The 25,391-nt window shown below is 34.3% G+C and overlaps 1 protein-coding gene across 4 annotated transcripts in view; it reads left to right on the top strand.

Moving 5' to 3' along the window:
- The window catches only part of TFEC (transcription factor EC), a 165,851-nt gene that overhangs the window by 127,415 nt on the left and 13,045 nt on the right, over nt 1-25,391 (top strand). For 3 of the 4 annotated variants that reach the window (XM_073009296.1, XM_073009295.1, XM_007982667.3), the window contains 2 exons: nt 21,911-22,025; nt 24,081-24,137. In XM_073009296.1, the coding sequence (XP_072865397.1) occupies nt 21,911-22,025; nt 24,081-24,137 (172 nt within the window). Of the gene's footprint in view, nt 1-5,403; nt 5,865-21,910; nt 22,026-24,080; nt 24,138-25,391 lie in introns of those variants that run through there. The other variant, XM_007982669.3, reaches the window with a different exon arrangement.

The following is a 25,391-nucleotide window of genomic DNA, read 5'->3' as shown; positions in this document are numbered from 1 at the left end:
TAATGGTTGAAGAAGAATATAGTGCTTGTGCTAATCTCTCTCTCTGTCTCTGTGTCTATCTATCTAATCCTATATACATGCATCTAACTATATATCTAATTTGCTAGCATTTTCTGTGAGGAATTTAATCTTTAGATTTTCTATTTTTAAGCACAGCATGTAATCAGACACCCTTATAAGGTCATGACTAAATTTTGACTATTTTACCATGACTAATATAGCTTTCAGATTTAGAGGCTCTATACCTTTGTACAAGAAAGAAAATATTGCAACAATGAAAAATATAAATTTACTTCTAAGCCAACAGCCAGAGGTTAAAGTCAAATTGAAAAAGATAGAACAGGCCTCACCCTCCTTTAAAGTATGTAGAAATACTTCTATGTTGAAATCAGTACAAATTCCTGCAATATGAAGGGATAGTGTCTTATCTTCTATTTGCTTGCTGTGCACCTTCTGATTGTTCATTTATGAATCATAAAAATGTTATCTGTAAAGGGTATATAAGCTCTTTCAACACATTGTGAAGGATTATTGTTGGTTTTGTTGGTTTGTTTATGGTTTACAATCTTTTAGAGAACACGAGAAAAAAGGATCTCAAAGATTGCAATTGAATTGTTACTTTAAACATTTAATTTTAAAAAACTGAATTCTGACTATATTGAGTTGTGGAGTATTCATCAATAAGTCAATAGGCTAGACTATATGATGATGGATGTTTTCAATTTAGGGCCTAGAAAAAAAATGCTGGTAGAAGCATCCCTTTTTTTCTGTATCAATTCTTAAGTAGACTATCTGATGAGAGAAGTGTCTCTTTCTCCTTTTCTCTAGTATGCAGGACCTACACGTAGTGCTAGTCAAGTCACCAGTACTAACTTTCCTTGCTAAATATCAGATGAGGTTTAAAACCTGGTTTTTGTTGCAGGATTCTTTTTGTAGTTTTCATTTTTTTAAATGTAGAATGATGACTCTACCTTTTTTCTCTTCAGATTTCAAGTAGCGTAGTGACATGAAAACTAATTCTCCAGATACATTTGATATTAATGCTAATATATCCCTTTCTAATTTCACAGCATGAGGATACTATTTTCTTAACCAATGTTCAACTTCTCAGTTTGAGGAAATGATATTAATTTCCTGCAATCTTCTCTTCTTTGTACATGGTACTTACTTCATTGAAATTGTATACTGAAACATTCTCTGTCAAATTATCTACTTGTTTCGTAGAATCTTTGTAGAATGGTTTACTCAGTAAAAACTTGGTGATGAATTTCATTGGGAATATACTTTTGACATGCAAAATGTACTTTTAAATAGATGGATACTACTGGCCTAAGTGTATTTACGTAAAGAAATATCTGAGGTTAATCAACCAAAGATTATTGATAATTTAGATCCACATATAAAACCAAGCAGTTCAATTAACCAAATATTTACCTAATACTTATTATATGTAAAGCATAATATTCACACAATATGAGACTGCAGGTTGAGTGAGGCACAATTTACATGTCAAGAGATGACAATATAACGGCGTAGCACAATGAGTTGTGCCTGAGAGTTAGGGCGGGAAAGAATGTGGAACTTGTGTTAAACATGGTTCTAGTCCAGATATTATGCAAATCACGTAACCTGCCTTTGCTTTGGTATCTATTTCTGTATTATAGGAATAATTAAAAATAGTGGTCTCTGAAAGCTGTTTTAATTGATATCTTATAGACTACATGTGTTCATTTTGAATGCTAGTTAGAGATTTGCTCTGCAGCTCAAATGAAGGAGAAACCATGCGAAAGTGAGAATTTTTGGAAGTCCTTTAGAAAGAGGTGATGTTTGAAATATAGTTATGAAGTACTGTATAGTTAAGATTTTAAGAGATAGACATGAAGGCAGAAAAGTAGCAAGTTAAGAGAACAACATAAGGCAAGAAGTGAGAAAAAAGAGAATGTACAAGAATAGCTGGTAGAATAGGAGTAGGAAACTCTGAAGGATTTTTATAGTTTATGTAGATAAAAGCAAAGACTTGTTAGATTCAGAAAAAAGCTTTGAGTAAGTATATTAGCCAGTGAACTTTTGGTTGCAGGTGGTTAACCTGACTCATAAGGGGCTTAAACATGAAAGGAATTTATTGGTTCATGCCATCTAAAAATCCCTAAGTAATATTGTATGTGGGCATCCCTTTGTAAATTTGTCTCTGTTTTCTTCTGTGCTGGCTTTATTCTCAGCCATTGAACAGACACTGTCATAGCCTATTCCCAGCCATGCATACACTTTTTTCTTGCTAACCTAGTTTTTTTTTTTTTCAGACATCCATTCCTTCACAAGAAAGAGGAAGTTTCTGATTAATTTAAACCAATTCTGGTGGCCCCATTTCCCTTGCCAGACTTTGTTTTAAGAATGGGCCTGTGCTGCAATTCTGGCAAGTTGAGCAGGATACTGAGATCTGCTTGGAAGTTTTCTTTAGTCTATAATTTCAAGAAAGAGAAGGGTTTTTGCTTCTCCATGATGTATGGGGCTTCTGTAGCCTTTTTTTTCCCCGAAAGATAGATAAAGTGGGAAAAACAAGAGAAACAAAGGGAAAGGGAAAATGGACAGATATGGAAAGAAATGCTTCTATGTGCCCCTGGAGAATTATTTTGCCTATGGATATGTAAGGTTTTCTTTTCTTTATTTTATAAGCCAATTATGTCAGGATTTTCTGGTTCTCAAAAACAAATGCATCCTAATGGAAACATTCAGTAAGGATGGGATACCTAAGAGGAAATGCTTTTCTTCTTAGTTCCAGTTAAAACCCTGGGATAACAGAGGAGCTTCTGTCACGTATCTATTTCTAAGCCAATGTCTCTGGGTCTTGGGCCTACCCTAGAGCTGTGGCTTGAGCAGCCCTCCACAACTAATTGCCCAGACTGAGAATGAGAACCAAGAAAGCAGCAGTTGTTACCTAAGCAAATGTGAATGGATTCTAGTCAGGCTAAATCAACAGATGTTTATTATAATAAGCTTCAAAAATGAAAATATTTATCAATTTTTATTATTATGTTCACCTACTATATGACATGGGTTATCTGTGTTAGTCCCTTTTCCATTTCTATAAAGGAATACCTGAGGCTGGATACTTTATGAAGAAAAGGGGATTATTTGGCTCATGGCTCTGCAGACCATATACACGAAGCATTATCCTGGTATCTGCTTCTGATGAGGGCCTCAGGAAGCTTTTAGTCATGGCAGAAAGGAAGGGGATCCAGAGCATCATATGGTGAGACAGGGAGCAAGAGAGAGGGGAGAGGTTTCCATGCTCTTTTAAATAACGAGCTCCCATGTGAATAAGTGTCCTAGTTCATTATCTAAAGCCATATCTATCATTTATGTCTGGAATCCCTTCCAAAGTACTTTTCTTCTTTAAATAGCGCCTTCTAGACCATAAATATATGCTGATCTACTGGATTATAAACATCAGCACTTATCAGTCTTTAATAACACTCACTAAAAGCAAACCAAACCAAACAGCACCCTTTAAACACATTTCCTCTCTGGCTACCAGGCTATTTCATGACTCCTTTACACACACAAAAAAACCTCACTGCCTCCATTTTCTCCCTGCCTTGACTTCCTTCCCTCTCATTCTCTCCTCTCCAATAGGGCTTTTGTCCTCACAATTCTAAAAGGGCTCTGAAAACCAATCAATAGCAATCCAATAGCAAGCCAATCAATAGCAATCAATAGCAAACTAATCCAGTAGCAAATTCTCCATTGTCACCTGACTTGGCTTCTCAGCGGCATTTGACATGGTTGACCACTTCTTTCTTCTTGAAGAGCTATCTAGGATTCTGTGAATTCTCTGATTTGTTCACTCATTTATTGGTTCTTTTTTCTCTAATAGATGTAGATGTCTAAATTCTGGAGTGTTCCAGGACTCAGTCTTTGGTCCTCTTTTCTCGTATATCAATACATGTCCTATAGGTAACATCAACACATCTCTAGCCTAGATCACTCCCCTATATGCCAAACTTATATATTCTACTGCTTACTTGGTATCTTTTGTGGTTCTAACAGATATCTTCAACATAACATGGCCAAAAAGAAGTCCTCCCTCCAAAATCTGCTTTTAGTTGGTGTGAAACAACAAACAAAAATGGTCATTCTTTGCTTTTCTGTCTCTTACTCCCATACCCACATCTATCAGTATGTCTTTGTAATCCACATCCAAGATTTCCAGAATCTCACTGCTTCCTATCATGTCCTCCTGTAAAACATGTTCCATCATCTCTCACTATAGTCACAAGCTCCGACCTAGCTTCCCTGCTACTTTTTGTTGCCTTACACCTGTTCTTCACAAAGCAGCCAGAATAATCTTCCTAAAGAAATAACCAGATCCTGTTTCTCCTTGCTTAATATTTTATTAATTTTCTGAAATACTCAGAATATAATCCAGACACTTTATTATAGTCAGCACTTCCCTTTGACTTCAGGGTCTGGATTCAATGGCATCGTTTCTCCTCCTTAAACATTACAGGAATATTATCATCTTACAACCATTGTACTTTCTTTTCTTAGTTTGGAATGCTTTCATCTCAAATCTTTGCATGGTTACCTCTTTATGATTCAGATATTTAGTCAATGTCAGCTTGTCAAAGGGGCCTTTCACAATTACCCTAACTAGAAGACCCTACCCCATGACTCCTCAAGTCAATGTCTTATCTTATTTACCCTCAGACTTATGAGCAGTGTAACACAAATGATCTTATTTATTATTGCATTTACCTATTTATTCTGTGCTTCCCCCTGTAGAATGCAAACCCCTTGAAGACAGGGATTTTGTCTGTCTCATTTACTGCTGTGTCTCTGGAGCCTAAAACTGTAGCTCGTTTTGTTGTTGTTAGTACCCAGCATAGTGACTAACACATCACAGGTGCTCAGCAAATGCATGTTAAATAAATGACTAAAATTCATGCATAGTATTGAAATAATTGTTTTCATTATACATCCTATTCAGGAATACTTTTAATGGACTAAAAGCAGTAGCAACAAGAATAAAGACAACAATAATAATAACTACCATGCATTGGTTACTTACTAGGTGACAAGAATTATGCAAAATGCTTTTAGTGAAAAACTACATTTAATTTCACAACAAACCTATGAGACAGAGACTATTATTGCCTATTAACATTTTACAAATGAGGAAAGAAGCTTAGAGAAGTTAAGTAACTTGCCCAAGTTCACATAGTTAATGAATGGCAAAGTAGGGCCTTGAATCCAGCCCTGCATGAAACCAATGCAACTATCCTACCCATTCTGCTGTGCCAGCAGTCTCAGGGAGGCAGCCATTTCATAGAACTTTAGAATCATATGATTTGAAGGGGTCTGAGACAGATCTGATCATCTGGCACACTCCAGCTGAATGATTGCTTAGCCTCTGAGTTTAGATCTGTGTATTATTTACATCCATTGGTCTTAGTTTCAGCCCTTTCTTTCGGAGACGTGGATGTGCATAGTAACTCATTTCTTTTAACATATATAGGTTTTTTTCAATCAAGTGTCTGTAAATGCTGGTGGCATTTGGCAATCTAAGTAAACTGTTATAGTTCAAGATCATTCCAGAGACGAGGAATGAGTAAATATTAACAACCCCCTGTGCTTGGTTGGAACTTGAAAGGACTGTATAACATCAGTGAGCAAGCTTTTGTCAATCACAGTCTAGACCAGGTTAGTCTTAAAGTCCAAAGAAGAACCAAAGTTCACTTTAGTGTAGAAGTTTTTGCAGAGTTCTCTTGGTTATTGCTTGCAAGTTTAAGGAAAAGAAAATGATGAAGGAGACAGAGAAAACCATTGCTATTGTGAAGGTTATAGACACTTCAAAGTTAAAACTGGTGAGCAAGTATATTTTGGAATTCTTTCAGTGTTTGGAGATGAAACCACCTTAAATACTGAATTTAAACTTTATAAACTTATAGTCAATAAAATAAGGTATGTAAACATTGAGCTTTGAAATGCATAAAATATATGCTGCTGTATTGACAAGCGTGTTTACTTACAAGATTATTTTCAGTGCTCTGGACTATAGTAAAAAATTATAACAGTATATTTAGTAAAAAATATTAAAACTCATGTTTATTATTACTTTTTAATGAAAAGATGAGGGTTTCAAACTAATTGTTGCAGTGTTTACATTACATTAATTGTATTTATTTATTTATTACTAAATAGATCATTTGTATATAATATGTATGATGCAAAATTATTTATAAATTATCATTCTTTGTTTTACTTTATCTTTTCTATTATTGTATATAGTCACATATCATATTTCCAGATAATCTGCCACTATATGTGTAAACCACCTCACCAAGGACAAGAGATCTCCTATTCCAGCTCAACACATTATATTTACATATGTCATAATAGGACAAAAATAATAACAACAATAACACAGCGGGATTTCTCTATTCAGTGCATGTCATTTAAACTGTATACCTCTGCTTTAGTAGCAAAGGAAAGAAATTTAGAGGAATATTAATGGTGTGTGTCCTGAAACTATAAAGACCTTGTTTACTGCATCTAAATGAATAAAGACCCACAAGGAAAGACAATTATCTTTCAAATGCCATTTTTTTTGCATGCATCATGTACTCTAGACGCCCCTACGGTGATCCTCTTTATACAAGAAGTTTATTTTCCTATTATGTCCACAGTTATTCCGTCTAATCTTTTACCATTTTAGGGTCACAATCAATGTTTTCACAAAAACCACAATATAGGATCCAAACAACTCAAATACTCCTTCAGTTTCCCTTGACACTCACATTAAATATATGATAGTGCACATGCACATACATGTAAGGTATTTTTTTCCCTTTGTTATCTCTACTGAGAAATTATTTGGAAATATAATATGTGTCTATAAGACTTTTTACATTTTTGTATTTATAATGAAATTATCTAGGATATTATATATATGTATATGTATATACACATATATATGCTGAAGATTCTTAGCTTTACATATATAATCCATTTTCAAGAACATGGTAAATATACACTATAATGCCTTTTCTCTTGCTGAGTGAATAAAAATGGAGAATGATAAAGCAATTAGTTTAAATTCAATTAGAAAATGTATTGCAAGTTTGTTAGCTCCATATTATTAGGGTGAAAGGAAAAATAAACCAAGCTGGCCTGAGGAAGAGTGCTGTAGAGGGCTTACCCAAACTTAAGCCTTAGATGTGGATGCTTATTGAAGGAATGGGGACATTGGTAGTGCAGAAAACAGCTGTGGGAAAGAATAAAACTGAGAAAAATTAAATCCAATGCCTTGTAACATTTTTTAGTACTCAAAACACTTAAGAATAAAAATTTTAAAGGCAAGGGCCCTTCTACCTATAGGGTAGATAATAAAGTATCCAGAGATTGTGTTAGACATTCCTGGGTTTGAATCCAAGCTCTCTACTTCTTTATAAAGCTGTATGATCATAAAATGATTATTTCGTTTATTAGAGCTTTAATTATTTTACGTTTAAAATGACAATTATACTTACTTGAGTTGTTATAAAGATTACTTGAGATATTGTTATTTAAATTATTATTATGAAACATGCTTGGTTTAATACTTGATATATAATAAATGCTCAACTGTCGATGACAGAGCACATATGTTAGGATCCTGCTTGTATTTTATTATCTTCTTAAAAAAATTCCCCATATATAAATGTACAGATTCTTTGCAGTAACCTTCTTCCCCCTCACACCCTCCCTCTTGCTAGGGTTTGAAGTCTATTGTTGAGAGCCATGGGCACAGTATGTTTACATGTGGTGGTAAGAAATCTTTCATCTTGAGAGTGGTGGGAAATAATGTCAAATGGAGAGAGTGGGGCTGTGCAGCGAGATTTTGAAAACTAAACACAAGACTTTGGGCTTAATACATGAGTTAAGGCAGAAAGATTTTAGATTTCAGATTTTTTGACTGGGAGAAAGCAGAAGGAAGTTGTATTTTTAAACTATGAGTTAGTCTGGGAGGGTTAGTGGTAGTTAATTGAGAGAGATGAAGAAATACTAGTGGCGGGGAACATAATTTAGGCTTAGGGCTGTGAGGATCTTGAAATATGAGAATAGGGGAGAATTTTCAAACTGAGAAATGACTCTTAAAAAAAGTCGTATTTGAGTGATAGATCAGATATAAAATACGGAGAGGGAAGAGGCCAAAACAGTAGAAAAAGCATATGTGGAATTCAGGTCAGATTATTTATGTTGTCCTGTATTTGTCCTGATAAGAATAGATGGATGTATAAACATTTTCAGAGGTTAATTTTATTTAGATGTTTCTACAATAATTTTGGGCCCAGATTTTAGTTTCTTATAGGGCAGCACTGATTTTAAACAAACCCAAAGCTATATTTTTCTAGGGTTATGAAAACATGTATTGTCTTAAAAACATGTTGCCAATGCACTAAATTTGAATAAAAATTTCACTGTCTTTTCTTCCGGACTTAAAATTGCAATTTGGAGACATTAGTAACTTCAACTAAATAAAATAAAATAAAATAAAACAAAACAAAATAAAATAAAATAAAATAAAATTAAATTAAATTTAAAAGTGCCATTTTGATAAAATGTGAGACAAACACACACGATTCTTTATCCTAACAGTAAGCAAATGCGTAATGGAAACTTTGATCCTTAAGCATTCCATTTAGAGGATAAGGAGATATGGTAAACAGTGTTTCACAATTTTGTATAAAATCATTCTACATGTAATTAAATCAGCATCTTTACACAGTAGTAGAGTAGGAGATTAAGAGTAACAAATTTGATGAAGAGAATCAGAATATCTAAGCCTGAAGAGGTAGGAAAAATTCTCTTTAGGAAACTATTACTGTGGTAGAATTTTTGTAGATAAGAAATATTACATCTTGGAAGCATTTTTACAAAATGGCTTGATATATATCTTGAAAATATGATACTTTTCCCCATAAAACTACCTAGTTCAGGTATTTTCCTTATGAAGTATGTTTAAAATTTGTTTTGATTCTTCAGTAATCATAATACAATTACCACTATTAGTTACTTCTTCAGTCAGTAATTACGTTTACTAAGTAGTATTTTCCTAGAAAATTTTGCATTTTGTCTAAGCATTTACAATCAATGGCAAATTTTGTCAACTGTGAATATAGATCATTTCACTTATTTATTTCCAGTGTGGGTAGCTTTTGTTACTTTTTTTTGCCTAATTATTCTGGCTAAAACTTATAATACTATGTTGAATAGAAGCAGTGAAATTAGGCATCCTTATATTGCTCCCTGTTGGTAGTATATCCCATTATGTTTTTATACTGGCATAAAATATATATAACATAAAATTTACCATTCTAACCATTTTTAAGTGTACAATTCAAAGGCATTAAGTACATTCATAATGTGCAACCATCACAACTATCCATTTCCTAAACTTTATCATTATCCCAAACAAAAACTCTGTACTCATTAAGCAATAGCTCCACTTATCTACGTATTTCCAGCCCCTGATAAGTTTTGGTCCAGTTTCTATCTCTATGAATTTCACTATTCTAGGTACCTCATATAAGTAAAATAATACAATATATATCCTATTGTGTTTGGCTTATTTCACTTAGCATAATTTTTTCAAGTTTCACCCATGTTGTAGCATTCATCAGAATTCCATTCCTTTTTAAGCTTGAGTACTATTCCATTATGTGTAAACACTACATTTTATTTATCTATGCATCTGTTGATGGACATTTGACTCTTGCAAATAATGCTAATATGAACACTGGTGTACAATTATCTGTTTAAGTCCCTGCTTTCAATTCTTTTGGATATACACTTAGAAGAGAAATTACTGGATCATATGTTAATACTATACTTAACTTTTGAGGAACCTCCATACTGCTTTCCACAATGGCTGCACCATTTCACATTCCCACCAGCATTCCTCAGTTTTTCTTTTGATATTAGCCATCCTAATGAGACTGAAGTATTACACGGTAGCTTTGATTTACATTTTCCTAATGACTAGTGATGTTGGGCATCTTTTCATGTGCTTATCGGCCATTTGTATACATCTTTATTGGAGAAATGTCTATTCAAGTCTTTTGCCTATTTTTAAAATTGGGTTGTCATCATTTTAAACCAACTATCACAAGGACAGAAAACCAAACACTGCATGTTCTCACTCAGAAGTGGGAGTTGAACAACGAGATCACATGGACACAGGGTGGGGTGTATCACACACCAGGGCTGGTTGGGGTGTGAGGGACTGTGGGAGGGGTAGCATTAGGAGAAATACCTAATGTAAATGACAAGTCTATGGGTACAGCAAACCAAGATGGTACATGTTTACTGATGTAACAAACCTGCACTTTGTGCACATGTACCCTAGAACTTAAAGTAGAATAAAGTAAATAAATAAAATTGGGTCGTTTGCTTTTGTTGTTGAGTTGAAGATTTATTTATATATATATTCTGGATCTTAATCTCTTGAGAAATACATGATCTGCTAGTAGCTTCTCCCGTTGTGTGGGTGGTTTTATAGATTTTTTTCTTATGTTTATGTATTCGATCCATTTTGAGTTAATTTTTGTATATGATGTTAGATAAACATCTAACTTTATTCTTTTGCGTGATGATAGCCAGTTTTCCCAACACCACTTGTTGAAAAGAATTCCTTTCCCCCCTGAGTAGTCTTGGCGCCTTTGTCAAAAATCATTTGACCATAACATAAAGAGTTTATTTCTGGACTTGCTGTTATACTCCCTAGGTCTATGTGTCTTATTGCCAGACTCACGGTAGCACAGACTTAGATTACTGCAGCCTTGTTATAAGTTTTGAAATCTGGAAGTGTGAGTGCTCTACCTTCCTTCTTTCACAAGATTGTTTTGATTATGCAGGGTCCCTTGAGAGTTCATGTGAATTTAAAATGCATTTTTCTATTTCTTTAAAAAAATGCAGTTGGAATTTGATAAAAATTGTATTGAGTTGTAGACTGCTTTAGATAGTATTGCAATGTTAACAATATTGTTTCTTTTCATCCATGAACACAAAATGCCTTTCCACTTATTTATGATTTCTTTCATTTTATTCAGAAGCATTTTTTAGTTTTCAGTGTATAAGCCTTTTGCTTCTTGGGTTAAGTTTATTCCTAAATATTTCATTCCTTTTGATGCTATTTAAATGGAATAGTTTTCTTAATTTCTTTTTCAGTTTGTTCATGGTTCCTGTGCAGAAATGCAACTGATTTTTGAGCTAATAAATGCATTCAGCTAAGCTGCAGTACATAAAATCAGCACACAGTTTGAATGTGTATGTGCGTTTGTGCATGTGTGTGTGTAAGTGTAGAATCTCAGGGAGGGTTTTCTTAATATGAGATCATGTCAACAGTTAACAGAGATCATTTCGTTTATTCTTTTCCAATATGGATAATTTTTGTTATTTTTTCTTGCGTAGTTATTCTCACCTAAACTTACAATACTGTGTTGAATAGAAGTAGTGAAAATAGGCAACCTTAACTTGCTCCTAATTTTAGGGGAGAAACTTACTACCTTTTAAATCTAACGTGTGCTGTAGTTACTTTCTCCTTTCATTTGAAATGTTATTCATTTAATCAGTTTTGTCAGAAGCATGTCAATCTTGTTAATTTTTTTTCAAGCAAAAACAACTTTTGCTTTGTGAATCTATCATTGTATTGTTTTGTTCTTCACTGATTTATGGCCTTATTTTATTAAATTATCTGTTCTAGTTTCTTTGGGTTTGTTTGGTTATTTTCCCCTATTTTTTTAAAGAGTGATGGTTAATTTATATAATTCAAAAATGAATCTATTTTTATCGTTTATTATTTAAGGCTATGAATTTTCTTTAAAGCATTGTTTTGCCATATTCCAGACATTTCTTTACATGTGTTTTATCTTTGTTGTATTTTAAAATTCCAGTATGATTTCATCTTAAACTTTGAAGTTTTTAACAATTTTCTAAAATTTCTAAATATTTTGGCAATCAGATACTCTATGAAATGTGTTGAGGGTTTCTTTTAACTGAGCACCCTAATCAGTTTTTGTATATGTTCCATATATACTTAAGAAAACTGTATTCACTATTTCTTCATGTAAAACTATATACTTGTCTATTGGGCTGAGCTTTAACATTTATTGTTCAAATCTTCTATAGCATTACTGATTATTTTTGTCTGCTTGACTTTTCAAAAAAGGGGAGATATGTGTTAAAGTCTTCTACTATTTTGGTATATTCACTCATTTCCCCTTGTAGTTCTAAACATTTTATTTCACGTATTTGGAGGTTACTTTATTAGGAGCACACATGCTTGTAATTGTTATACCTTTTAAGAATAGTGACTCATTATCACCAATAATTTTTTAAACCTGAAAGCCCTTTTTTTTCTGATATTAATATAGCTACATCAGTTTCCCCATGAATATCATTTGCTGGATGTATCTTTTTCCATTTTTTAACTTTTAATCTTTATGTGTCCTTTTACTGTGTGGATATGTCTCTTGTAAGATACTTGTGTCTAGTTCCCGTTTTCTTACTTTATCTGTCAACTCTTTACCTAGGGAGTTTGACCTATTTAGATCATTATTATTATTGATATGTTTTCACTTGCTCTTCTTGTCTTAATTCATTTTTGTGCCCCATTTTAAAGTTTCTCCTTAATACATTCTTACCACTTTCGCATTCTTTGGGTTCCCTGCTACAGCAACCCAATTATGCTGATATTATCTAAATTGAGTTACATGGTTATGTGTTTCACTTAATCTTTGATCTTGGATCCACCCCCATTATTTATTCCACAATAACTTTACCAAGATATTCGATCAATTTTATTTTATATTTTTGAGCATGTTCTTTAAATATCTCTACTTATTGAAGCACCTGACCCAAGCTTTTTCCAGTGTTAGTCTTTGTGGGATAAACTTTCTTAAGCATTGTATGCCTAAGAATATTTTTTATCATGGCCTCATGTGTGAATGACATTTGAGCTGCATTTAAAACTGTAAAACTTCATTTTATTTTCTTTCAGTGTTTTAAAATACAGATTTGTTTTATTTTTCCATTCAATTTTGCTATTGAAAAATATTAATTGGACTTTTGTTCTTTGTACATAATCTTTCTTTCTAGGCTTTTAGATTTTTCTCTTTATTATTGTATATTGTTTCATTTTAGTATAATATATCTGAATGTAGGTTTTTTCTGTCATTCTTATTAGGCATTCTACAAACACTTTGATTTTTAAATGAAAATAAAATAATGATAACAAGCTGAAAAAAAACTCTGTGGTCCATTGATTATTATTAATTCTTAAAAATGTGTCTCTGTCACTTTAAAAACTACTGTCTTTCTTCCAATATTATTTTTCTCTCTTTTTGAAACTCCTATTGTCTGTAATTTAGTTCTAATAACTCTGTTCCCTGTATTGTTTAGGTGTTCTTTCATATGTTCTATTTCTTAGTCCTTTCCCTTATCCTCGTGGGAGATTATTTTTAAAATTTGGTTTTATATTTTATCAATCCTTTTTTTCTTTTTTATCATTTCCATTATGTTGTTTTTCCATTCTATAGGATTTTTTTCTAAGCGTTCTGTTTCTCATATCTCTTATTTCTCCTTGGTCGCTTTGGTCATTATGTTTTTTGTTGATTATTTTATATTACAAATACCTTTGATGTTATTTGTAATGTTGCTTGTTGCCTTACTTTTGAAATAGTCATTATCCTCAAATGTTTTGATATTTTGACCTGCTATCTCATTTTCTTCAGGAAATATTAGTTATTGTAGATGGCAGTATATATGTGGAAAGGTTAGACTCTGTCTATTTCAGTCCCTATGACCTCAGTAGTGGAGATGTGAATAAAATCTAAGGGGAAGAACCTCTGATACTAAGAAACTACTGTCAATCACTCCTCACCTCAAAGCAGTTTCTCAGATCAGGAGTTCACTTTTTTCTATCAGAGAGAAGTATTGCCTTATAGAGAAGTAGACTCTGCTCTATCAGGCCTTCTCTCTCACTTTGTTGACTGGATTTTATAGTAAATTATTTATTTTATGTCTTTAAAGTTTGTGAACTTTTTGTTAATATATTTGCCTACTGTCACATTGTAGATTTTACTTTACTGAGAAAGCAACCTTTTAAAAATATCATAATAAATATTTCTTCATAAAATAGGTATTCATTTGCCTACAGATCTATAAAATAAAGTTAAAACTTGAACCTTATTACATAAGTAACTTATACCTTTCAAAAAGGTTGATATAAGTTTTCTTTGTGAGCTTTTTCACAGGTGAATGCAATCTGTACATTTTCACTAACACTGGACTCTTACGTCTTTTAATGGAGAAAGTGCACTTTAGGTTACATGAAGTGTATTACACACTTTGAAATTGAGCTCAATTGTTTAATGATATTCAAAAAATGATTAGCCATTTACATGCAATAGAGAAGTACCTACAGCATAAAATTAAATAGAATATTAATTATTGTGCTTTAGGGTATAAATTAGACAATAACCAAGATCAGAAGAATATGCAATGTGGCTACAGTTAAGCAGGATTAGATTCATTATCAGAATTTCAACCCCATTTCTAAGGAATAACGCACTGGGTGCTCTCTGACCAGGTAATATTGAGGCAAGGAAATGCTATAGTTAGGAACCTCTTGCTTTATTGTTGCAGTATATCTGTAATATGGCTCCTTCCTTAACATTTCTGCAACTTGCCACTTCTTCATTGAAATCCAGCTGAATTCAAGCTCTTCAGAGGGAAAGTGCCCTTTTCCTAGTTCTGTCCCCCTCACTCCCTTTTTGTTCAATGTGTCCATTATGCTTCTCAAAGGCACAGTGGAAATGTACAATTCAGACTGGTGATGCCTCAGCTTGTAACCAACAGGACTTTCAAAAATGACCTTGGAAAATTTACACTTTAAAAAGTATAACTAACTGAGTCACATCTTAGAAAAACTGCTTTTTGAATTTCTTCCAAAGAATAATTGTATTTATTTGATACTAACACATATTGTCTGCCTAATTTGCTCAACTTTGTCCCTATTTTACAGATGAGAAAATTGAGGAGAAATAGCGATGACTTAAATAGCTGGCTTTTATAGCTCCCTTCCAAGACCCATAAAGCAAAAATTCTCTTACAATTAAGTTTATATAAAATAAATGTGAAGAGTCCTAATAGAGTTAATAATGAAAAAATATAAAAAAATACATTTGAGAGCCATATAAGTCTAACATGTCCTTATTGACATGCATATAAACTGATGTGATTTCAACTGCATTTTCAAATTTTTCCCCTCAGGTATATACAAAATTTATTATATATGCTATAATAGACTATTATCTCAGAAACTAATTTTGGTCATAATATGTCCTTTCTTCATATTTATTTCCAGTCTGATTTTATCAATTCTCTCAGATTGAATTGGAGTTTTTCAAAAAGTGGGTTGTGAAGTTAGGTTCTTCATGAAGACTTGTTTTTTTTTTTTTTTTTTTTAAATTTATTTATTATTATTAAACTTCAAGTTGTAGGGTACACGTGCACAACGTGCAGGTTTGCTACATATGTATACTTGTGCCATGTTGGTGTGCTGCACCCATCAACTCGTCATTTACATAAGGTATAACTCCCAATGCAATCCCTCCCCCCTCCCCCCTCCCCATGATAGGCCCCGGTGTGTGATGTTCCCCTTCCCGAGTCCAAGTGATCTCATTGTTCAGTTCCCGCCTATGAGTGAGAACATGCGGTGTTTGGTTTTCTGTTCTTGTGATAGTTTGCTGAGAATGATGGTTTCCAGCTGCATCCATGTCCCTACAAAGGACACAAACTCATCCTTTTTTATGGCTGCATAGTATTCCATGGTGTATATGTGCCACATTTTCTTAATCCAATCTGTCACTGATGGACATTTGGGTTGATTCCAAGTCTTTGCTATTGTGAATAGTGCTGCAATAAACATACGTGTGCATGTGTCTTTATAGCAGCATAATTTATAATCCTTTGGGTATATACCCAGTAATGGGATGGCTGGGTCATATGGTACATCTAGTTCTAGATCCTTGAGGAATCGCCATACTGTTTTCCATAATGGTTGAACTAGTTTACACTCCCACCAACAGTGTAAAAGTGTTCCTATTTCTCCACATCCTCTCCAGCACCTGTTGTTTCCTGACTTTTGAATGATCGCCATTCTAACTGGTGTGAGATGGTATCTCATTGTGGTTTTGATTTGCATTTCTCTGATGGCCAGTGATGATGAGCATTTTTTCATGTGTCTGTTGGCTGTATGAATGTCTTCTTTTGAGAAATGTCTGTTCATATCCTTTGCCCACTTTTTGATGGGGTTGTTTGTTTTTTTCTTGTAAATTTGTTTGAGTTCTTTGTAGGTTCTGGATATTAGCCCTTTGTCAGATGAGTAGATTGCAAAAATTTTCTCCCATTCTGTAGGTTGCCTGTTCACTCTGATGGTAGTTTCTTTTGCTGTGCAGAAGCTCTTTAGTTTAATGAGATCCCATTTGTCAATTTTGGCATTTGCTGCCATTGCTTTTGGTGTTTTAGACATGAAGTCTTTGCCCATGCCTATGTCCTGAATGGTACTACCTAGGTTTTCCTCTAGGATTTTTATGGTATTAGGTCTCACATTTAAGTCTCTAATCCATCTTGAATTAATTTTCGTATAAGGAGTAAGGAAAGGATCCAGTTTCAGCTTTCTACTTATGGCTAGCCAATTTTCCCAGCACCATTTATTAAATAGGGAATCCTTTCCCCATTTCTTGTTTCTCTCAGGTTTGTCAAAGATCAGATGGCTGTAGATGTGTGGTATTATTTCTGAGGACTCTGTTCTGTTCCATTGGTCTATATCTCTGTTTTGGTACCAGTACCATGCTGTTTTGGTTACTGTAGCCTTGTAGTATAGTTTGAAGTCAGGTAGCGTGATGCCTCCAGCTTTGTTCTTTTGACTTAGGATTGTCTTGGAGATGCGGGCTCTTTTTTGGTTCCATATGAACTTTAAAGCAGTTTTTTCCAATTCTGTGAAGAAGCTCATTGGTAGCTTGATGGGGATGGCATTGAATCTATAAATGACCTTGGGCAGTATGGCCATTTTCACGATATTGATTCTTCCTATCCATGAGCATGGTATGTTCTTCCATTTGTTTGTGTCCTCTTTTATTTCACTGAGCAGTGGTTTGTAGTTCTTCTTGAAGAGGTCCTTTACATCCCTTGTAAGTTGGATTCCTAGGTATTTTATTCTCTTTGAAGCAATTGTGAATGGAAGTTCATTCCTGATTTGGCTCTCTGTTTGACTGTCACTGGTGTATAAGAATGCTTGTGATTTTTGCACATTAATTTTGTATCCTGAGATTTTGCTGAAGTTGCTTATCAGCTTAAGGAGATTTTGGGCTGAGACAATGGGGTTTTCTAAATATACAATCATGTCGTCTGCAAACAGGGACAATTTGACTTCTTCTTTTCCTAACTGAATCCCCTTGATTTCTTTCTCTTGCCTGATTGCCCTAGCCAGAACTTCCAACACTATGTTGAATAGGAGTGGTGAGAGAGGGCATCCCTGTCTTGTGCCAGTTTTCAAAGGGAATTTTTCCAGTTTTTGCCCATTCAGTATGATATTGGCTGTGGGTTTGTCATAAATAGCTCTTATGATTTTGAGGTACGTTCCATCAATACCGAATTTATTGAGCGTTTTTAGCATGAAGGGCTGTTGAATTTTGTCAAAAGCCTTTTCTGCATCTATTGAGATAATGATGTGCTTCTTGTCTTTGGTTCTGTTTATATGCTGGATTATGTTTATTGATTTGCGAATGTTGAACCAGCCTTGCATCCCAGGGATGAAGCTCACTTGATCATGGTGGATAAGCTTTTTGATGTGCTGCTGAATCCGGTTTGCCAGTATTTTATTGAGGATTTTTGCATCGATGTTCATCAGGGATATTGGTCTAAAATTCTCTTTTTTTGTTGTGTCTCTGCCAGGCTTTGGTATCAGGATGATGTTGGCCTCATAAAATGAGTTAGGGAGGATTCCCTCTTTTTCTATTGATTGGAATAGTTTCAGAAGGAATGGTACCAGCTCCTCCTTGTACCTCTGGTATAATTCAGCTGTGAATCCATCTGGTCCTGGACTTTTTTTGGTTGGTAGGCTATTAATTATTGCCTCAATTTCAGAGCCTACTATTGGTCTATTCAGGGATTCAACTTCTTCCTGGTTTAGTCTTGGAAGAGTGTAAGTGTCCAGGAAATTATCCATTTCTTCTAGATTTTCCAGTTTATTTGCGTAGAGGTGTTTATAGTATTCTCTGATGGTAGTTTGTATTTCTGTGGGGTCGGTGGTGATATCCCCTTTATCATTTTTAATTGCGTCAATTTGATTCTTCTCTCTTTTCTTCTTTATTAGTCTTGCTAGTGGTCTGTCAATTTTGTTGATCTTTTCAAAAAACCAACTCCTGGATTCATTGATTTTTTGGAGGGTTTTTTGTGTCTCTATCTCCTTCAGTTCTGCTCTGATCTTAGTTATTTCTTGCCTTCTGCTAGCTTTCGAATGTGTTTGCTCTTGCTTCTCTAGTTCTTTTAATTGCGATGTTAGAGTGTCAATTTTAGATCTTTCCTGCTTTCTCTTGTGGGCATTTAGTGCTATAAATTTCCCTCTACACACTGCTTTAAATGTGTCCCAGAGATTCTGGTATGTTGTATCTTTGTTCTCATTGGTTTCAAAGAACATCTTTATTTCTGCCTTCATTTCGTTATGTACCCAGTAGTCATTCAGGAGCAGGTTGTTCAGTTTCCATGTAGTTGAGTGGTTTTGATTGAGTTTCTTAGTCCTGAGTTCTAGTTTGATTGCACTGTGGTCTGAGAGACAGTTTGTTATAATTTCTGTTTTTGTACATTTGCTGAGGAGTGCTTTACTTCCAATTACGTGGTCAATTTTGGAGTAAGTACGATGTGGTGCTGAGAAGAATGTATATTCTGTTGATTTGGGGTGGAGAGTTCTATAGATGTCTATTAGGTCTGCTTGCTGCAGAGATGAGTTCAATTCCTGGATATCCTTGTTAACTTTCTGTCTCGTTGATCTGTCTAATGTTGACAGTGGAGTGTTGAAGTCTCCCATTATTATTGTATGGGAGTCTAAGTCTCTTTGTAAGTCTCTAAGGACTTGCTTTATGAATCTGGGTGCTCCTGTATTGGGTGCATATATATTTAGGATAGTTAGCTCTTCCTGTTGAATTGATCCCTTTACCATTATGTAATGGCCTTCTTTGTCTCTTTTGATCTTTGATGGTTTAAAGTCTGTTTTATCAGAGACTAGTATTGCAACCCCCGCTTTTTTTTGTTCTCCATTTGCTTGGTAAATCTTCCTCCATCCCTTTATTTTGAGCCTATGTATGTCTCTGCGTGTGAGATGGGTCTCCTGAATACAGCAGACTGATGGGTCTTGACTCTTTATCCAGTTTGCCAGTCTGTGTCTTTTAATTGGAGCATTCAGTCCATTTACATTTAAGGTTAAGATTGTTATGTGTGAACTTGATCCTGCCATTATGATATTAACTGGTTATTTTGCTCGTTAGTTGATGCAGTTTCTTCCTAGCCTTGATGGTCTTTACATTTTGGCATGTTTTTGCAATGGCTGGTACCAGTTGTTCCTTTCCATGTTTAGTGCTTCCTTCAGGGTCTCTTGTAAGGCAGGCCTAGTGGTGACAAAATCTCTAAGCATTTGCTTATCTGTAAAGGATTTTATTTCTCCTTCACTTATGAAACTTAGTTTGGCTGGATATAAAATTCTGGGTTTAAAATTCTTTTCTTTAAGAATGTTGAATATTGGCCCCCACTCTCTTCTGGCTTGAAGAGTTTCTGCCGAGAGATCTGCTGTTAGTCTGATGGGCTTCCCTTTGTGGGTAACCCGACCTTTCTCTCTGGCTGCCCTTAAGATTTTTTCCTTCATTTCAACTTTGGTGAATCTGGCAATTATGTGTCTTGGAGTTGCTCTTCTCGAGGAGTATCTTTGTGGCGTTCTCTGTATTTCCTGGATTTGAATGTTAGCCTGCCCTACTAGGTTGGGGAAGTTCTCCTGGATGATATCCTGAAGAGTGTTTTCCAACTTGGTTCCATTTTCCCCCTCACTTTCAGGCACCCCAATCAGACGTAGATTTGGTCTTTTTACATAATCCCATACTTCTTGCAGGCTTTGTTCATTTCTTTTTCTTCTTTTTTCTTTTGGTTTCTCTTCTCGCTTCATTTCATTCATTTGATCCTCCATCGCTGACATTCTTTCTTCCAGTTGATCGAGTCGGTTACTGAAGCTTGTGCATTTGTCACGTATTTCTCGTGCCATGGTTTTCGTCTCTTTCATTTCGTTTGTGAGCTTCTCTGCATTAATTACTCTAGCCATCAATTCTTCCACTTTTTTTTCAAGATTTTTAGTTTCTTTGCGCTGGGTACGTAATTCCTCCTTTAGCTCTGAGAAATTTGGTGGACTGAAGCCTTCTTCTCTCATGTCATCAAAGTCATTCTCCGTCCAGCTTTGATCCGTTGCTGGCGATGAGCTGCGCCCCTTTGCCGGGGGAGATGCGCTCTTATTTTTTGAATTTCCAGCTTTTCTGCCCTGCTTTTTCCCCATCTTTGTGGTTTTATCTGCCTCTGGTCTTTGATGATGGTGATGCACTGATGGGGTTTTGGTGTAGGTGTCCTTCCTGTTTGATAGCTTTCCTTCTAACAGTCAGGATCCTCAGCTGTAGGTTGTAGCTGTAGGAGATTGCTTGAGGTCCACTCCAGACTCTGTTTGCCTGGGTATCAGCAGCAGAGACTCAGTTGAAAATGCAGAAATCGCCGGTCTTCTGTGTCGCTCGCGCTGGGAGTTGGAGACTGGAGCTGTTCCTATTCGGCCATCTTGCTCCGCCCCCCCGAAGACTTGTTAAAGCATTGTTTCATTATATGTTTTATTCCTAGTCCTTGAGGAAAGAAAAAAAAAATTGCTTCTTATTCAGCTCTTTATTTATTGCACAGAAGTGGAATAAAGATACTCACAATGGAAAAATCTTAAAATTTCAAATCCTGCATAGTGAATGCAGTTTGTTCTGGAATAACGAGTATTAACCTGAAATATGAATATTACTTAAATTTGATTTTCTTGGGAAATCAAATCAATAAGCGCACTTTGAATAATGAATTGGTATAATTTTGAATTGTGTATAAAACAACTTAGGTTTTCTGAAAAATTGTTCCCAAGAAGCAGTTCAAGAATTGTAGTGTTGCTATAATTGGATGTACCCTATATTCACTAGAGGCAAAAGTAGTTTTAGACTACTTTTGGTTACCAGCTGGATATTTATAATAATCTGGAACATTAAGTGTACAATGAGAAAAAGTATGCCTTCCAGGAAGGGAAGAGTTTATCATTTAATTAACAGTATAAAACACCTCTTGACTGTGAGTTGCTGGTAGCACTGATGGTATTCAGAAGACTCCCCAAATGTTCAACCATTATACCTAATGTGTGGGATGTGACGAACTTTCCAGCTTTGCAAAGATGCATATTGATTTTTGTCCAAAATAATATTTTTAATTGTATCAATTTATAACCAGGTCATATGCTGGATCAAACTTCCATAACTTTGTAAATATTAATAAGAATGTTCCTTCATACATGAACTGATTTCTTTTTTTGTCTAAACACATATAACTTTTTTTCAGTGCATCTTATCCGTAAGCATTTTACGCTGCATTTTTAAAAAGTGAATGCATACTCTTGTCTTGTTTAAAAGCAAAATGCCTTAAATTACAAATTATTATTAACAAAATGCCACATTTAAAGAGGAAAATGTAATATATATAACTAAATATATCAATATGCACAGAAGGTTTTATTAATCTTTTCTTCCTTTTTCCTCTCAAGTTATCTGGAAGTATTTTGGATGTGTATAGTGGTGAACAAGGAATTTCACCAATTAACATGGGGCTTACAAGTGCTTCTTGTCCAAGTAGTCTACCGATGAAAAGAGAAATTACAGGTAGTGTTGTTTTTATAGTTTTACCTTTTTTATTTTTATTAATGACATAAGTTATGAGTGACATATATTGTGCTAACTAGAATTTTAAAAGTATAACAAAACAGTTACGAAAAAGAAGAGACAGTAAATTCATCATTTCTTTCTATGATAATCAAGCAGTAAGTTAATATAACTTATAGTTTGACTGAATTGATTCATTATTTTGGAAATTGAGCAAATACGTATGTTTTGTACACATATATACATATATACACACACTTATATACATACATATATAAAAGACAGCTTCATTTAACATAGGTTCATTTTTATATTAAATAGATGCCATTTATTAACATGGTTACAAAGTGATATAATAAATTAGAGAAATTAGTCTATTCTTTGTATGCAGAATTTGACAAAAAACAAATATTGGATTTTTTTTCTTTTTAGCTTGTTTTATGGATTTCATGATAGACTCACATTTAATTTTCTTAATTGAAAACAAACCCTGAGTTTTCAATAGTTCATTTCAAAATTGTTACAACTCAAATTATAGGAGCATAGTCAAGTGCTTCCAAAATAAATGAGGAAATCAACCCAGGGTCAAATGAGCTACTTTCCCAAAGGTGTAACAGCTGATTACAGGCAGAACTGGATCAACGTAAGGGTTTCCTGACTTACAAGTCCAGTGTTAGTTCCTCCATAAAAATAAAGTAAATAAATTCACTCGAGATTTCTACAATAAACTTTTGGTCTGGAGCTCAAACACCAGTCTTTAAGAATGTTACATAGTTAATGGTAAAATTTTAAATAAATACAACGTGACCACTCTTAAAGCTCAATCAACAATTCAAAAATGTATATGCATCCAAATTATTCAGACTATAATGACTGTAGTTTTTAATAAATACACTTAAATAAAATGTATTATTTTATTAACTTTTTAAATTATAACTCTAATAATATTGTATTATTTTTGTTGCATAACAACAAATTACCCCCGAAATTTGGCAATTTGAAGTAATAAATATTTATAATCTCAAAGTAATAAACATTTATAATCTCATTCAGTCTCTGAGCATCAAGAATCCAGGAGTGGCCTAGTGAATTCGTTCAGACCAGAGCCTCTTATGAGGCTGTAGTCAAGATGTCAGCCAGAAGTACAGACACCTGAGACTTGACTGAGGCTGGAGGATGCACTCCCGAGGTGTTTCACTCAAGGTCTTGTAGGATAGTGCTGCCTGTTGGCAAGTGGCCTTTGTTCCTGACTACTTGGACTTCTTCATAGGGTTGCTTGAGTGTCCTCATGATATGACAACTAGAGATCAAAGAGATGCCAATGTGAAAGTTAAAAATTTCTCCTATTATCTAGCCTTGGATTCCATACTAGTCATTTCCACAACAAGCTAGTGGCTTCACAGGTCAGCCTTATTTATTTAATGTGGGAGGGAACTACAAGATGTGAACACTACAAATTAAGAATCATTGTAGGCCATCCTGGAGGTTGATGGTCATATAAATACAACCACACCATACATACAGGGAAGTGCCATTTACTAGAAGAAAGTGTGGAATTGTTTCATATGGATATTTGAGAAATGTAGTGAGTTCCAACTCTTGGGATGTAGAAACAATAATTATTAATAAAATATTTAGATTGGAGTAATTTCTTTCTGAATCTCAAAATCCTGAAAATAATAATTGAATACTATATTTTCTGTGTACTATATTTCTTTTGGTTATCATAATGATTTTAAGGTAGGTATCGTGTTATAGTCATTTTGCAGATGAAGAACCTGAAACCCAGAGAAGTGTGGCAATAGATCACATGGCTATTAAATGGAGGGCCAGAAAAGAAATTCAGTTTTTATTATCCCAGAGCCTGAAAACTTTGCTATTGCCTTTTACTGAAGAGTACTGTGTTCCAAATTTCTGAATATTTGCATCAAAAATATTATTGTACCATTTAGAGCAAATAATATTTTGTTTTCACCTGAGAGTTCTGAATTTCATTGCCTGGAGGGGTTTTAAGGTAGAACTAAGCTTTGTTTTTATTATTTTTCTTTTGATCAGAAACTGACACTAGAGCTTTAGCAAAAGAGAGACAAAAAAAGGACAACCACAACCTCAGTGAGTATATATTTTTCCATATAAAATTAATGCAAAAGGAAATGCATAGACGTTAAGGTGTATGGTCTTTTATTATACTCCATAAGTATTTTGATGTCAGATGGCCAAAATTAATTGCACATACAACTTGATTTATTTTGGGAAGTATTAACAATGTGAACTCTCAGGAAAGCTATCTATTTTCACAAAATGAAACATCTCGAATTCCCTCCTTGATCATTCACTCCCAAGGAGGCTGCCTGTGACTGAGATGAGTGCATTTGGTTACATTTGAATTCTGTTGTGACTCACTGATTCAAAGGTTTAAAGAGATAAAAGTGACTTTTGAAAATGTACAACATTTAAATAGTAAGAAATATAACTCTAGGTTCCCATTCTTCTGTGTCAATTTGCTCCTCCCTTCTCAATGATATGTTATCTGAAAGGCATTGCTGTGTTGTAGTGCTGAATTCCACCTCTGGAACAAATAGAGCTCTCATGCCTTCCTAAGGGTTAATTAGACTCTAATAACAGGTCATATGAGATGGAGAAATCAGGCACCTCCTTATTCAGGAGGATGGACCGAGGGAAGTGGCCTGCGCAGGCTCTGGAAGTGAGCTCAGGGAATAAGGGAGGAAATTGCTTGTGCTAATAACCCAGAGTATAGTTTAGAAGGGTTCCCTTGGCCCTGTGGCTGCCTTGCTGAGTGGAGAGAGGCATGGCCAGAGAAGGCAAGAGTGCGTCCTCTAAATATTGATCGGAGTAGTAGCCTCTCTTGTCTGGATCTAAGGACAGGATTTAGTGAATATGTCAAAAATGTTGTTGTGTAGTGAAACCACCGTGGCATGAAGTAGTTTAGTAATTTCTTAAAACTTGACTCCTTTACAAATAACTAGTACTAGATATGAACAACATTGGGGAACCAGATTTCTCATTATAATTAGCCATTTAAAAATTCATAGACTACTATCTAAGAAGAGTAGAGAAGAAGGTTCTGACATTCTACATAAGATAGATTTAAATAAAATATCTTAAATAAACATGACAGGACAAAAACAGTCCCTTATTTTGAGAAAAAAAAAAACTGTGAACTTGCTTCATAGTTGTTCTTCATCTTGTATTTAAAAGTGTGGCTTATAAGAGTTAATGTGTGTTGACATAAAATTATTAATAAAATCTTATTATTTATATATATGCATATGTTTTATATATACATTTCTATATATGTATATATGTATTATATGTGTGTACATATGTTTCTATTAGCTTTACCTT

Source organism: Chlorocebus sabaeus, chromosome 21 (assembly GCF_047675955.1).
Source record: "Chlorocebus sabaeus isolate Y175 chromosome 21, mChlSab1.0.hap1, whole genome shotgun sequence".
NCBI lineage: Eukaryota > Metazoa > Chordata > Mammalia > Primates > Cercopithecidae > Chlorocebus > Chlorocebus sabaeus.
Note: the sequence above shows the minus strand (reverse complement) of the source record. Positions and strands in the feature narration are given on the sequence as shown.